Source organism: Chaetodon auriga, chromosome 13 (assembly GCF_051107435.1).
Source record: "Chaetodon auriga isolate fChaAug3 chromosome 13, fChaAug3.hap1, whole genome shotgun sequence".
NCBI lineage: Eukaryota > Metazoa > Chordata > Actinopteri > Chaetodontiformes > Chaetodontidae > Chaetodon > Chaetodon auriga.
Window position 1 is genome coordinate 16,380,239 of NC_135086.1, and position 16,635 is coordinate 16,396,873.

The window sequence follows — 16,635 nt, forward strand, 5'->3', positions numbered from 1 at the left end:
CTTTAAGCAGTTAATGTACTCTGAATTTACAAAAGCCAATTCAGTGTAGCAGAGTGGCTATTAGCCCTGTCAGACAGGGTGGCTGCTGGCCAAAGTGGCTACTTACACTGACAAAGCCGGTGTTTTCTGTCAGTCGTCAGTCTTGAGCCTGGCTGGCAAACATCAGGTCTGTGTGTTCAAGGCTTGAAACAGCTGTGAATGGAAACAGAGCAGTTGTACTAACGAGTAAAAATAACACCCATGAGCTAATATATTATCATCAGCTTCATTATGAAGCCCTGGAAGGGGATGTAATATTAAAGTAAGCAGTCTCTTGAAGGTTTGCATACAGTATGAGCTTTCCTTCTAGTGTCAACAAGAACCAAGACTGTAACATCCCTGACAAATTTTACATCACTGTTCTTTTCTTCATCAACAACAAGCCTTTGCTGTGCAAGTTATCCTGCTTTACTATAATTTGTCATAGTGACGCTTCCCTAAATTGGTTCATTTGGCTCCTATGAGTAATAGATGCAGTATCTGCTGAGGCTGTTTTATCACTGTCACTGGGAGAACGCCTCCCTAATGCTAACCAAGGTCTTATAGAGCTCCCACACTCAAGGCTGGAGGGGGAATAAATGGGCGCATGAGGGGGGAGAGAAGCCCGAGAAGAGAGGGATTCCCTGATTTCTCTACACGCAGGCAGCAGCTCATCCAGCGGAGCAGAAAGAAGCCCTGGGGAGTGCAGTCACACAGCATTAGAAGTCTGCATCTGCAAGATCTGGCAAGACAGAATAGAAGTGTGTGTGTGTGTGTGTGTGTGTGTGTGTGCAGGCACATACATTCACACATATCCTTATTATGGCAGGCACTTCTGTGACAGGCTGAGGCTCATGGTGCCAGACTGATAGACTGTGGCCTACAAAACCAAAACGCTCTGCATGTTTGGTCACAAATGTTAAGACGGGAAGAAATATAGAATTTCCACAAGAACAGCATGTAAAATTTACAGTAGCTAGAAAAATGAGCCGAACTGTATTTTGCCAGAGAAAAACAGCAAACTAGACCGCTAAGACATGAACGCTGTATCAAGTGGAAGCTAGCTGGTGATGCACAGCTACACATTTATCTGGTAGGTGCTGCATTTTTAAAGGATTGTGTAGCTTCGATGGAAATAATTAGCAGGTCTCTGGCCAGCCTGAAAACTTAAAACCCCTTTTGATGGCTGTTGTGGCACCTCCTCTGTCTCTTACATAGATCTTTTTGACATTGTCCACTCAGAGCTGCAGCAAACAAATGTTATGGAGATGCACTTCTAGTTTTCTATTAAAATGTGAGCCACATTGAATATTATTACTAATTTACGAGATCATCTGCATGATTATATCCAGATTAACTCTGCTGATGACCTGAGCGGCTGTAATAAAGCTCATCTGTGCTGCTGCATTGAATAATGTGTGATCTCAGTAGTGCCGTGTTGTGCGGGGTTTCCCTGCCTCCCACTCGCTGATGCCTCTCCATGGCTCTCTAGTGTGTGCGTTTGATATGCAGCATATAGCCCCATGCGGCCTCAGAGATACATCGTCCCCATTCAGTCAGGTCGCAGCGAGGCAATCAGTGGAAGCCCGTCCACGCAGCAACACTGCAGATGTGGGAGGGGGAAAAAAAACACCTTGAAAGCAGAAATGCAATTTGGAGGCAGTGCTGAGAGGAATGACTCAGTTGAGTAATAGATTGCTGGTCAGGCCTCCCTAAACCTCTAATGTGCATGGGCACATGCCTCTGTGGGCGCTCTGATGTTGACCCGAACCTCTGAGGGGGACTGTGGGCCGTGATGGGATGATGGGACACTTCACACTGCAGATCAGGCAAAGGTGTGGATGTGATTTACCAGTGCCAGCATCTTGACCAGGATGTGCTGTGTGGAAAAGTCAACAGAGCCGAGTGTCGCCTACATCAAACACAGACATTAATTAGATGCATTGTTAGCAAGGCGCGCTCATCAAGGTGTTTAATCAATAAATATATTTGAACAGGTTAAGGCCAGCTGTAATGACATCACTGTGTGTAAGGAACCTGCTGAAACTAGAGTCACAGCCTCAGTGTTATGCAATGATAAACATTAAAACCAACGAGCTTGGACAGTCAAAAGATTCAGTTCAGTGGAATATTTTTGCATTGATGAGGCTGATTTGGTTATTAATTGATGATAATGATCAAAATGTATTTTAAACGTTTCATTTGAATTAAAGATTTAGATGAATTTCAATGTAAAAGTTCACTGCAGACATCAGAAATAGTAGTTTGATAAAATATTCTTGACTGAAGGTCCACTTACTGAAGTAGCTCTTTTCAGAGCTGCCAGCTGTGACGTGCAGTCGAAGGCTTTGGAAAAAGCTTTTGTAAGAAGGGGAACAAGTCAAGAATATTTTGTTTGGGTTATTAAATTAAATAAGATTTGCAAAAGACACAGACATAATTATGTAATGATGCAGAATTAAAATGATATGTATGAGTAAAAACGTGAATGCAAAATGGAATTATTAAAGGTATTAATGATTATTAATTAATATTTATTAATGACTTATTGATTCACACATGAGAGCTGTTAGCATGTTTTATCTTGTGTGTTTAAAAAGAACAAGCGGTGTCTTTACTGGGGGTTGTGTCAGATCTGACAGATGCAGGTTAGCCGTTTCCCCATGTTTCCAGTCTTTATGCTAAGCTAAGCTAAGCTAACCATCTCCTCACTCCTGCTTCATATTTAAGTGGATTTCCTAAGAAAAAGTCAAACTTACTTTAAGTACATGACGCCTCGTCACATGCTTTATGATGTCATTACAGGTGGAGACCCGCAGGTGTATGAAATGTGTTGTGCACATTTAAATCACATAATCTTGAGCGTTGATTGTTCGTTTCAGTAGAATTTCTTGTCGACCTCACCCATATTTGTAGAAACGGGCAAAGTCCACATTGAAATGTCTGTATTCACAGTGTTGCTTCGTACCACTGGGACTCGTCATAGTTTTGCCTGCTAAGACACAGAAGTTATCCTTTTGTCTTTGACTTTGATGTCTCTTGAAGAACTTTTGGGTTGCCAGATTGTAAAAATGGCTTTTTAGAAAGTGGGAAACCATGAATATTTATGAATGCATGACACTCGGGATTGCCATGTTAGGCTATATTTGCTGGTTCAGTCTAAAAGATGAAACTCTTGAAGTTTTGTACAGACATTCATGGTCGTCAGATGATAAATCCTCCTGACTTTGATGATCCCATGACTTTACCTTTAGCGCCATCATGGGGTTGAGACATGTACTTCTGAGTGAGCTTTCTCCTTTGGATGAATTATTATCCTGTAACTTTGGTGAATTTTAAATGTAGAGCCATCAGCAAGTCAAATTGGATTCAGAATTCCCATCAGCCTCACCTGGACTGTGTTTTATGTTAATCAGCAAATGTTCGCAAGGCCATTTTTGCAGCTTATTTCTAAATGGTGCCTTATTAAAGAGAGCTACTGAGGAAGCAGCTAATTGCAGAGTCTAAGTTTCTGGAGCATCAGTGAACTTTAAACAGACAGTTTCACCTGCGTGAGAGAATTCATTAATTGTTTCTGGCTGTGCTGAGACACAGATCAGGATGCCCTTTCTGTCATAATGTCGTGTCCTCCAAATGTTGGTGGTTGCATGGTGCTTTTTTTAATTGATGCAGGTTGACAAGTGGATGCTTCTGCATGCTTTCCTCACTTGATTCTGCAGATACATTCATTTAAAAGAGTAATCCAGGAGTCCACCTCTCTAACAGCAGCTTGTCTTTGCTGCAAGCTCTCCATTCATCGATCTGGCCCACCCAGACACCTCTCTGTCCTCCAAACACTGAATTTCATTGTGCATCCGTCCCCTCCGTGTTCTCAGCTACGCTAATGTAGTGGCACACAGCGTAATGAAAACGAAATGACACAGGGCTACTCTAAAAAATAAACCATAAGCCATTAGCATCCACTCAGCTTTAAGTTACACATGCTGTTCAGTTGCCCTGATTAATGGTAACACTGCTGTGAACGCACACACACAAACACACACAAGTGCTTTCAGAGGATTCCCTTGTCTCCATTAGCTGGTAGTGCATTGAAGAGACAAAGTGCAGTAAAATGTGGCAGGCAAGCAGCTGTTAAACAGGAATGAGTACCATGAAATATTCAGCCATGTTGGTGAAAAGAGAAGGAGCTGTTTATAACCCCGGCGTCTCTCCCTCTCCCTCTCCCTCTCTCTGTGTGTGTGAGGGAGAAGCAGCGGCAGCAGAGGCCACGATTGAAACTGGGTTAATGAGATCCAGCCTCGATCTAAAAACCTCTCATCTCTTGTTCTTTAAGTGCTCATAGTAAAAAAACACAAAGGGTTTCGCTGTGGAAAGTTTTCCTGAAAGGGGCGTATCATAAATGATCAATGACATACATGATCCCTCTGTTTTACCCTCAGATTTATCTGCTGATAATCTCCCTAAAGATCTGCTTCCCTGCGTTTTCTTCAGGGGGAATGTCTTCTAACAGTGAAAGTTGTTCATTTGATTCTCTACAGCCAGAGATTACAGATACTCCGCACTGAATATGTGTGTGTTTGTCCAACAACCAGACTGCCTGCACTTGAACCGTCTCACACTGTCTATCGCCAGCCTAAGAAGTGCCAGATCTGTGGAGAAGATGGCAGACTGTGGTTTGAAATTTGGACCGTTTCACTGTTGTTTTCAGGTTTGGCAGAACATGTTAGCTTGTTTCACACTGCAGACATAAGAGAAGGGAAGGGAAGAGCTGATTATGCTGAGGATGGAGGGAGCAAAGGTCATCGCTTGTCTTTGGCGTCTCTCACCTGTCACACAGAAGCTCTTGTCTCGTGTAATTAATCACATTAAGAAACAAGTAAGCTGATTTATCTGGGGTGTGTTGGAAACTGGGGGGGCGGGGGGTTTACAGTACATAAGCATTCAGAATTGAATTTGAATTATTTGGATTTTTGCTGCAGTGCAAAGATATGTCAGAGGTCTGTTATTTTTAACAAGTAATTGTCTTAAGAGAGTGATTTTCCTTTGCTGTTGTCATCAGTTGGTTTGCCTCCCATTGACTATTTAAACACGACACAGTTTACAGTGGAGCGGCTGAATCCTCTGCTTCCTGCTTCATGCTAGTAGCACGGCTCCAGGGATGGCTGTGTGGGTGATCGTCCTCCGCGTTGGTCCAGATGAAATATCTGAATAACTATTGGATTGATTGCCATGAAAATTACTGCAGACTTCGATGTTCTTCACCTGCAGAGTAGCACACCAGGGAGCAAAGGTTATTTTCATTTGATGGAGAGCAAATTTATTGGAGAATGCAGTATTTACAGTAAGGATTATAACTTAAATATTTATGATGCTAGAAAAGATTTCACGGGGCCCAAAGAATAGGTAAAAAGGTTGGAAGGATGTGTGATTATCACAATTTACTTGATGCACAAGGCCGACGTTGGTAATCCGACGATGCCCACAGGGTGAATTGTGATGCAGTGTTCTCCTGACTTTTCATCATCCTTCAGCAGGTCAAAAATATATTCGGTATGCATTATGGCCAAATAGCTGCAAAATATTCACATTAGCATCAGCCACACTTTGTGCTCAGTGCTAATTAGCGAAATACTTGTTAGCACTCTAAATGAAGATGGTGACCATGATAAATATTTCTGCTAAACATCCGCATGTTAGCATTGTTTTTGTGAACAGGATAGCATGCTGACGTTAGCATTTGCCTCACACCACTGTGTGCCAAATCAAAGCTGCTAGCTTGCCTGCAGGTTTTTATGCCAGACAGTCACAGGATGGACAGACTGAGCCCGAAATTAACACAAATTAGTCACCATGGCCTTATTTTAGACGCAGGCAGAATTTAAGCCACGTCACTTGTTGTTTGATGTTTGTTTCAGGGGTGCTCGTTAGTCTCGTTACTATCTGCATTGCATGAAGGCTGCAAAATGTGGAAATTTTCCTCAAAGCAGATTTTTGAATGTATTCTGCTCTGTGTTTTAGCTGCTGCACGAGGAGGCGAAAAATCCTGAACCCTCTCTTTTTCGTATTTCTCACATGTCGAGGTTTGCTTTAAGGTGTGCTGTGCAGACTTCCAGAGGGAGGAAAAACAAATCTTCTCAAGGCCAGAACGCTTAACCCGCCTTGAGGTCTGACCACCTGGCTGTCTCGCTCCTTTCCCACCCAAAGTCCACATTTGCTTCTTTCTTCCTTGCAGTCTTTTAGTCACACCCAACACAGCACAACACAACCGACCGAACCAATCGTCCGTTTTGTGTCTCTGGCTGTGCTGCTCTGTTTGGAGGAGTGGCAGCCTTTTCCTGATCCCACACTGCCCTTTCCTCTTAATTAGCGGGTGAAATGACACAAACAAGCTACCAATGCGAGGACAATGAGCAGCAGTCAGATAAGAACGATGCAGGAGAGTTCAGTGAAGGCGAAACCAAGCGAGCAGAAAGTGGAAGTATTGGGAGTGTAAGAGAGGACAGCTGACAGGGGCGTTGGATAAGGTTTTCAAAGGCACTAACTCTGTTGGTTTGTTTTTTTCCTATTTTCTGCTCCATTGAGCCCTGCAGGGGAGTGAGGAGGCCTGCAGACTTGATAGGTCATTACTGAATAGGGCTCCTCTGAGGATTGTAATGTTACGGTGGCTGTGACATGTGTGCTCCATGGCTGTAAGGGCAGCATTTTAAATGTTAGTCATGGTTGGGCAGGGATTGCTTTAAACAATGGTGCTGGTCAAACACAGAAAACTATATATGAAATTTTGATAATTTCATATATAGTTGTGTACTTGAATTTACAGCGATACATCATATTTTGTTCAAAAATAATGAAAATGAAGTGCTGTGGAAGTATAAAGTGATATGAAATGGAAATGTCCCAGCAAGTGCAAGCTCCTTATGAATCAATAAATGCACTTATTACTTACTTATTATTTACATCCCACCACAGCTGGAAGGCAACATGACGTGTCTCAAGGTTTACAGTGCATTCTTTAGGTGGAGGTCTCTCTTCAAAGGGTTCATTGTGTCACAGGCAAGCTGGTGTAAACTGTTGTGTGAAGAATGAGCATGAGAGAGGAACTTCAAACCCCACTGTTTTCTCACCTCCAGACAGATGAGTAATCACTGCGTGAAGTGGGGGTAGGCTGTGTGGGGAGGGGGTTTCTGACGTTATTCCACCACTGTACACCGCCAGTTGAAGCGTGCTGACACCTTGCACCTGATCATTCCTGAATCTAACAGGCTCCCCTGATAATATCGAATGAGAAACAGCATTGACTGAGAGTTAAACATCATTTTGCCTCCTTGCTGTGATTCTATAAGACCTTATTATAAAGCTGTGTGAGATGCAATGATGTTTAAGCTTTTGGTATTTGACTCCATGTGGGCATGCTGTGTCGAGATCTTCTCTGATACCACGTGTGTGTTCAAATGAACTTAAATTCATCAAAGTGAAGATTAACCAGAAGTTTCTCCATCACCCTCTCCAGGTGTGTGGAGGTGAGGAAATGAGCAGGATTTGAACTAAAGCCTTCGTTTTTGAGCTCTCAATGCAACCTCTTCTGTCGCTTTTCGTGTCTACAAACGAGCACAACACCATCAATGACTTCCAGCAGAGACTGTCAGGAAGTGTGTGATGTTATCCCCATCTGAGCGATTATCGTGTCTCACCCCTCTCTATGACAGCCGCCTTTTCACCTTGGCTTCAAGTGTGGCCATACAGAAAAAAGCTAGAAACACTTTTTGCCTTCAGACACATGAACATGTTTGTTTCCAGTGTTCTCCGACCTTCACAAAACCCTCTCCTCTCCTGCGCCAGCTCTCAGTCTGAGCATGAGAACGTGTAGACAGCCAGTTTAGAGATTAGATCAAAGCATCGGCCACTGCTCTGGTGGAATCTTTCAGCTACAGTTTGACATCGCCTCCGTCTCCGTAGACTTAGAGTCAGAGATAAAAGGCCACGTCACCGTTATGCGTAGTGTCAGGCTTGACAGAGGTGAGTTATTCATATCGGTGTCTAATGTCGCTTCATTACCTTTGAGTCAACCAAGTAATTAAGGTTTCAAATTGGATTCTGATTGACAAACCATGATGGGCCGTGTGTCAGCAGAGTTACTGCCACACAGAGAGTCCAGAGGATGAGGAGGAGTGACGTGAATATTTACAGACAGGTCCGTGCTTGATTGGCATTGACATGGACAGTGTGTCTGACAGGTTTCCAGGCTGAGAGAGAGGGTCATTAGTGCACTGCGGTGGTGCGGATATGTAAGCTGCCCTGAGGTGTGTGTGTCGGGGGGGTGGAGTATGTCTCTAGAAAGTGAATGGAAGTCTATGTAATGTCTCCAAAAACAATGGAAATACAACTGTGTGTGTGACAGACAGAGAGGCCACCACTTAAATGAAAAATACACCCCGGCAGGATGCTTTCCACTCAGACAAACATGTCATGTATCATTGAAGGTTTCATCTCCTCCTCCTAACAGCCCACCCTGTGCATCTTCCCAGCAGCCTCCCCAGTCTCCTCCAGCATGCCAGACCTCATTTGGAGCTCTCTGTGTAGACAATGGCTGCCTATTGATTTCACCTCGCTGCGAACACCGGTCCACATCCGATCTCAGGAAGTGGATTACATGCAGGGAGATCCACAGCTGTGATAGCGGGATAAATCTTATTTGCTTCATTTCCTTTAAGTTGAGATAAGGTGAACGAGCTAGAAAGCATTTTGAGTTACAACAGCATCCATATGGATCTTTGTCAGAATCTGCACCGCGCTCTGCTGTAAAACACACGAAGCATGAGACGGATACTGTGTGCTTGCTTACTGCTTTATGAAGAGCACTCTCAGCCTGTCGTAGACTCACTGCTGGTAAATTGGATTGGCCTGACTCTCAGCAGAAATCTATCTCAAGAGTTTTGTGCTTCATCTCGTCCTCTTACTTATAAAAGCAATTGAATTTTATGTCTGCTGACTGTTGCTGCGCTTTGATCATCACCACATCTGTCCCCGTCGTGATATTTCCCCCATGAATCAGTTAGGCCATTTAACACCCTGCCTGGTCGTGAAGTCCACTTTGTTCTGCTGTGATTCTCTGTGTCACTGAAGCCAGTGGACAACAATGGTGGTGTTGGGGTGCACATGTAAACGAAGGGATCCTGTAGTCGTTCTAAACGTTATTTGTGCAGCAGTTAATCTAGAACATATTGTTTTATCTTTGAACCAATCAATGAGATATTAAGCAGTCAGTATTTCTATATTAACAGAGGATCAAATGTGTCACTTGAGCGTTTACTGGAACAGGATGTGTATGTGGGATTTTGTGGTACAGATTTGTATGAAGCAGACGACAGTCCAGCGAGTCACAGCACTGGTGTAAGCAGTATGTCGTTATTGACCATTGTTGATGAATAATTAATGTTTTCTACACTTGAAGCATGTCTGCCAGTGTGTCTGCTTGTGTGTGTGTGTGTGTATGCACCATATAACACCCTGCGTTGGCTTGCTGCACCTGAGTTCTTTGGCTGAGTTGAAGGGATATGCTGTTTTTTAATGGTCACTAGAGAGGGTCCCTGCCAGTCATCATTACTGTCTAGTGCCCTCCGTGTCACATTAATGATTCAGGAGGAAAACATACAGCATCCTGTGACTTACCACAGGGGGATTTAGGGTTATACATAAAAACAAAAGAGAGCTGAGCCATGAGGCATTACAGACTTTCGACCTCAAGAAAGGCATCTGGACACAGTAAGGGTTTTTACAGACTTGTGCAGCTGTCTCTTACATGGAACTGGCAATTTGCATGAAATATTAATGACCTGGACACGTTGCTCTTCACACTGTAGCCACCTCTGTCAATGCTGTGTGGTGGTGTACATGCTAGAAAATGCAGCGCCTTGGGAAATTATCTGGAATAACATCAGCCTCCCAGGAGATGAAGAATCTGCTGATACAAGGTGAAGGAGCTGCTGTGTGATTCACTCACTGTATCAAAAAAGGCAAAGATCTGTGCTGCTGCTCCTCAGCCGAAGTCGAAGCGGATGAATTTTGAAGAGGATGGGTATGACCCACATTTCTGCAGAAATACAGCACACACCAGAAAAGGTTCTCTCAACCTTGTTCATCCCACTTTAAGTCTCGCACACAAAGGTTTTGTAACCGCATTTACACAGTGAAAGGTGCATGACACATTCAGAGCTTCTGCACCACTTCGATATTTTTGCCCTGCTGCTGAGATCCCATTAAAGTTCAGCAGTGAAGAGTCATCAAGAGGGAAAAATACGAGCTGTTTCCGACCTGCTAAGTGGCGGCAGTTAAGCCGAGGTACTTCAGTTCCATGCTTTGAACGTCAGTTTGATTCAGAGACAATTTCAGCATCTGGTCTGTTGACTAGCTGTTCTTCTGATCACATGACATGGTCCTCATCGGCAGGTGGAGTTTGGCCAGTTGTCATGAACTTGTCTATGTGACTCAAATGGAAATGGATCAGAGGAATGGAATGGAAGTTCAGCATGAAAAGCTTATTATGGTAATTTAAGTAGTAAGTCCTTAATTGTTTGCCCAGATGTTATGAAGTTGTAGATGTTCACATTACCATTTTTTGAGCACTTTTCTCTTGGTTTCAAAGCAGAAGGAAATAATCTACAAATCTGTGACAACAAACTCCACCTGCTGATGAAGATCATGTGATGTGATCTCAAGATTATCTACTAAACAGACCTTTTGTTGGCATTGTTTTAGTGGGATTTTGGCTCCACTTACTATATTGTGATATAAATCAATATGGGAAAGTATTGATATTAATATTGTCAGATTTTTGCTCCTGTTTTTGTCACCTAACCAGTGAAGAAAGACAGACAGAGGCAGAGATTGAGGGGCAGGGCACGATCCTCTCGTTTGCTGCTTAACTTCATTAATGAACTTGGATGTGGGTGTATACTTGCACAGAAATTGTGTTATGTGCAACTTAATTCTCAAGTAATCAGATCACACTCACAAAGACTTCCAGTTACACTTCAGGATTCCAGTTAGCAGCAAATTCCAGCTTTCAGAGCTCTGACAATCACTGCTTTTACTTACACTGTGTTGTATTATATTACAATTTCAGTGCAGTACAAGGTAGTAAAGGAGACCAGGAGAGGTAAGACGTTTGAACTTTTTAATGCCATGTTAAGATTAAAGTATGGCACAATGTAACAATACAATGGCCCTAAAATGGTCACAGAGGTAGTTAACTCCTATGTGACAAAGTGTGAACAAAGCTGCTTTTTAAAGGATGAAGCTGGGGTTATATTTGATATTGTTTATGAACAAATCCCATGAAAACACTGAAACAAATAATGAGTTAGTCTCTCAGTAAGTCTGACTTTCCTCATTGTCTGTGGCTCAGGCAAACAGAAGTAAACAGCATTTTGGGGGGGACTATTTTCAGCCAGACTGGGCGCTCTAGACAGTATTTGCAACAGCAGGATGGTATATGTGTGACTTAAAATAACATACAACACCCATGTTGATTGTACTTGAGGCATCTGTCATCCGGTGCAACACTGTGGCTCACTGATGTGTTTTTAATGTTCTTTTGTGGTGTGTGACACAGAAATAAATTGTGCCAGGTTGTGGCTACACAGACAATATTTGTAGGATGTATTCTTTGTTGGTTCTGAACTTTGCAGGGGATTTGCTCAGAGTAATCACCAAAATCACTCAAATATCAACAGACTTATCTTTTAAAGCCTCACTGAGCTGCTGTTTGCAGAGCGTTTCATCCAAAGCCAAACAGTACCTGGTGTATGAAGCACAAACATGCACTTTTGCAATGTCAGACCATAATCAAATAAAAGGAGTCATCCTGCACTGTTTACAACCATTTACATTGGACGGGCTTCCTGGTGGAAGAACAAACCAGTACTGACACGCAGTCTGCACTGTATTGAAGGACTGAAGCTGTGAAGGCATCGTGCGACCTTGGTTTCAGTTCTTTTGCCTGGTGTCTCTGTGCCATTGTCCTCCAGCTGAATGTTCAGCAATGACTGTATTTTATGTTTATCCCATGTTCATTTCTCATCCATGTCTACTTTGCTTTTCTGCCAACTGGAGCCCAGCTGCTCCCAGCTCACCTGCGGTCTTTAATTGGCAGATTGATTCTGCTGTCTGTAAGCCCGGCCACCTGCAGAAAACACCGGACTGACTGGTGGTAAAATGCCACAGAGTTACAAAACACCAAGAAGACCACAATGTGGCTTTGTGGCCAGATGTCCCCAGCGGAGCGTAGACTTGGTGACAAATGGTCCATTATACGTTTGAGCATCATGAATTTTGAATGGTGGAGAAGTTGAAAACCTTCCCCACACTGTGTTGAGGAAGCAGTGAGTCAGCGAGCTTTCCTCTGAACTACTTTATTATTGCAGAGCTGAGATGTGAGTGCATTTCCTCTGCTCAGAAGCCAAAGTTTAACTGTCTCCTCACTCGTGTTTACTCAGGACAGAAAGAGCGGCAGCAGGAATGTGTGCTGTGTGTACTCAGGGAGGGCTGCGTCAGGACACCACGCCTACTGCAGCACACAAACTCTGAGTGTTATGCTTTCACATCGTGACTATAATATGATAGAAGCCCGGATAAATATTTGTTTCGCTTTATTGATGTTGTTGACCAAGTGTTTGTCATTCGTGCCCAGTCTGTGAGGAGTATCATTGTGGCACAGTTATTGGCTGCCAGAAGCTGATAAGTGATAAACTATTGACCTCCTCACACATACTAAGTTTCCAGTTTATTAGACCTAGCAAAAACTAACTCAGTCTAACGCAGCCCTGTAATAAATTCTACCTTCATGAAGGTTATAGTGTTCGGTTTTCTGTTGAAATTGCAGGTCTTGAATCAACTTTATGGGCAGTTGTAATTCGTGCACCCCATTTATGGTACCCAGAGGATGGCCGCAACTGACTTTGGTGATCCAATGATGTTTCATCTAGCTCTACCAGCGTGTCAAAGCTTATAGTTATTCTGTAGATAACCATGAAATTACATTCATTGTCCCTAGAGGATAAATCCTAGAGAATTTGGTGATCCTGTGACTTTTACTGTAGTGGCACCATGAGGTTAACATTTGTGTTAAATGGATGGACTGCCATTAAATTTGGCACAGAAATTCATGGTCCCCTGAGGAGGAATTGTAATTGTAATGATCTGTATCAAAATCCAATATCTGTCCAAGTGTGGCCAAATATAACCAAATACTTGCAAAACTAATGATCATCAGCCTCAGCTGAACTTGTGTTAAATGGTAATTAGTAAATATTAGCATGCTGACACTAAAATATGATAATGAACGTGGCAAACATCAGCATCTTAGCAGTGTTACTGTGAGCATTGTCACATGTTGACATTAGCCTGAAGCTGAAAGCACCACTATGTCTAAATGCAGCCTCACAGAGCCGCTAGCATGGCTGCAGAGTCTTTGTCCTGTCAGAGAGATCACAGTAAGTGAATAGTTGAACAAGGCATATCTGTATTCACCAATTACTTTTTCTTAAAAACAGAGCTATCCATAAATTGTCATTATTTCCTCTATTAAATCCCCCACCATCTTAAAGGTCTCTTCATTGACTACAGTGCAGCTGCAGTTCATCACTGTCAGTCACCGATGCCATGATGTGCCTTTGGTTGCAAATGAAGCTGAGATGATGTCTGCTGGTTCATTAGTGCTAATTCATGTAAAGTGAAGGGAAGAGGCAAGAGAAGAAAGGGTGATGATGAAAGAGACTGTAATGAATAAGGACTGAAGGAGGCTGGTGTGGGCTTATGCAGATCGCTCCACTCCATTCAGTTTTTATTTCCCAACTTCATTTACACAAGCACTGGCAGAATTTTGTCCCTCTCTTCAGTGCCTCATATAACCCTGTTTATTAGTTTCTGATCTTCATGCTTGATTTTAGTGACAGCGTGGAAAGCTATTTTTGTGCAAATCAGGGTATTCACAGCAGTTTGCTCTTATCAGGCACAATACGAAGATTGAGAATCTTGTCTAGGCGTGTGTGCGTGAGTGTGCACGTGTGCACATGTGGGTGTGTGGTCATGTAGAGTATTCAAATCACAGGATTTCTCTGAGTAACAGTGCTATCAGAGGAAATCAGAGCCACTTAGCATTTACAGCTAAGGGAGACATTTCCAAAGCTTTACACTGTCCCCTGTGGACCATTTATCATAATCTAAGTAGCCATACCTCAACCAGAGCTGTTAATCATAGGGCTGGTGGTTTGAACCCTGACTCCTGCTGACCATATGCTGTGGTTTAGCAAGATGCTAAACCCCTAACTGCTCATGATGTGTGTGTATGCGCACTGGTGAAAACAAAAGTCTAAAGCCATGCTAGCTGCTCTGTGTGCCTCTAATTAGGCGCAGCGCTGCTTTGAGCTAAATGCTAATATCAGCATACTAGCATGCTAACATGCTCACAATGACAATGCTAACTATATTCGTCCCACTATTTTAATGTGTTATGTTAACATTTGCAAATTAGCACTAAACACAAAGTATAGCTTAAGGCTGATTCATTTTGCAAGCATTGAGTGGACTACTTGACCTAATGATGGCACTAGATGAAAAGTTAAGGCATCATCAAGATTATTGCAGTGGCAGCGGGGTGCATGGCTATCTGCACCAAATGTCATGGCAATCCATCAAGCAGTTCTTCAGATACTTTAGTCTGAACCAAATGGTGGATTGACTGACATTGCCAGCCCTAGAGCCATGCCATGTGCATAGCATAACCCAGTCTTTTTGTACAAAAGCATCTGTCAAATGAATGTTATGTAACTGTGTGCATGGGCATGCAGGTGTGCAGATAATTAGAACATGTCCTGTTATGATTTTCAGGGAAAGATAGAGCCTTGCTAATAGAAGTTCAGAAATGTGGGTGTTGTTCTCTGAATGTCAGGTTTGAAGCCTAATTGGGAGGTTGTTAGCTGCTGTGGAGCTGTCAAATGTCTGCCCATGACTTGTGCTTGTAAACCTGAAAATCATTGTCTTATTTTAATTAATGCTTTTCACACTGGCCAGTAGACAAGCACGTCCACCAGAACTGTTATTTCCAAACCCTTTATTTGATCATTGTTCTAACTTATTAATGTCAGCCATATTACACTGACTTTCCTGTTTGTCTGTTTGACCCCATTTAGGTTTCCTGAGAGTGGTCACCTCTTGTCTGCTTCCTCCGGAAACAGAAGATTAGAGGAAGGAAGACTGGATGGAAGTTCAGACTATGCCAGCGCTAAAAGAACAACAACCGAATCATTAGCAGAATGTTGCTGAAAGAGGAGCACTTCGAAGCATAATGTAGTTCTTTCTGACCTTGTCCCTGCAACATCATTGTTTGGCTGATTTCATTGGCCGAGTGTAGACTGAGGGACCAATGGAGCAGCTCAAGGAGGATCTGAACCTCTCCTTTCTGCTGGAACATGAAAGAGAGATGATCTTGAAGGTGCTGCAGAAAGACGAGAAACTGAGGAAACGAGAGGAGAAGAGGATACGGTGAGGGCTTCAGGATCACTGTTTGAACTCATGTTCATCTCGCTCTGAGTTCATCCCTTTATGTTCTCCTCTGCCTGTCCAACAGGAAGCTGAAGAATGAGCTGCTGGAGATCAAACGAAAAGGTCCCCATCGGCCCCAGGAGCTGGGAGAGCGACAGTGTGCTCGCTGCCTGAAGGCTTTGGGCCTGATCTTTGACCGCGGAGATCTCTGCGAGGAGTGTCAGCTGCGCGTCTGCAACGACTGCCGCGTTAAACCTCTCAACACGCGCCAGTGGAGGTGTAATGTTTGTGCCAAGATCTCGTAAGTGTGATGCCTGCAGGGACCAAAACAGGGATGCACTCCAGATGGTTTGGATTATTTGGTTAATGACACTACATCTGTCTCCATTTGTCTGTGAGGGCCTCAGGTGTTTCAGTGCTTTGAATTTCTACAAGGCTTTAAAGAATAATCCACCCAAGGGAGACATTATGGTCAATAAACAGCATTACCTGAAGTTAGTGTTGTCTTACAATACAGTCTTAAATGCCTCTCCATTCAGGATCTTTTTTTGACCTTTTCAGTGCAAATATCGCTGCATACAAACAGTGCAATCTGCTGGTTGCAGTCCATGTTTGTTTTGGTACAAGAATATGTGGCAATTGGCATTCTCAAGGGATTTACTGGGTCATTTACAGCCAGTTATTACTGACCAGTGCTTCAGTGTGTAGTGTACAGTATTTACTCACTCGTAAGGTTGATGTTCTTTCCTGACTGTTAAGGACTAAACAAATCTATTCAAGTTGAGTCAGTTAGCAGCTGGTTCTTCCTACAATCACTTTGCACACTCAACATTCACACAATAAGAAAATCGATAGCAGACGTACTAAATTCTCCACCGCTGCTGGTCATAAGATGTTGTTCTCGAATAAGTGTAAGAAGTAAAACTTTTGTCATCTCGTACATAGAGTATGGAAATGTTCCTGCTCTCTCCACCTACATGAGTTACCCACAGCTAAAGTTCACTTGCAGAAAATCAAGGTTTTCAAACTCAGTCATACAAAGCAGAAAAAGTGGTTGCACAAACCACTTTTCATTTA

The 16,635-nt window shown here is 43.0% G+C and overlaps 1 protein-coding gene across 3 annotated transcripts in view; it reads left to right on the forward strand.

Moving 5' to 3' along the window:
* The window catches only part of sytl5 (synaptotagmin-like 5), a 34,722-nt gene that overhangs the window by 1,635 nt on the left and 16,452 nt on the right, over positions 1-16,635 (forward strand). For all 3 annotated transcript variants that reach the window (XM_076747208.1, XM_076747210.1, XM_076747209.1), the window contains exons 2-3: positions 15,207-15,558; positions 15,644-15,859. In XM_076747208.1, the coding sequence (XP_076603323.1) occupies positions 15,440-15,558; positions 15,644-15,859 (335 nt within the window). In that variant the 5' untranslated portion in view covers positions 15,207-15,439. The remainder of the gene's footprint in view (positions 1-15,206; positions 15,559-15,643; positions 15,860-16,635) is intronic.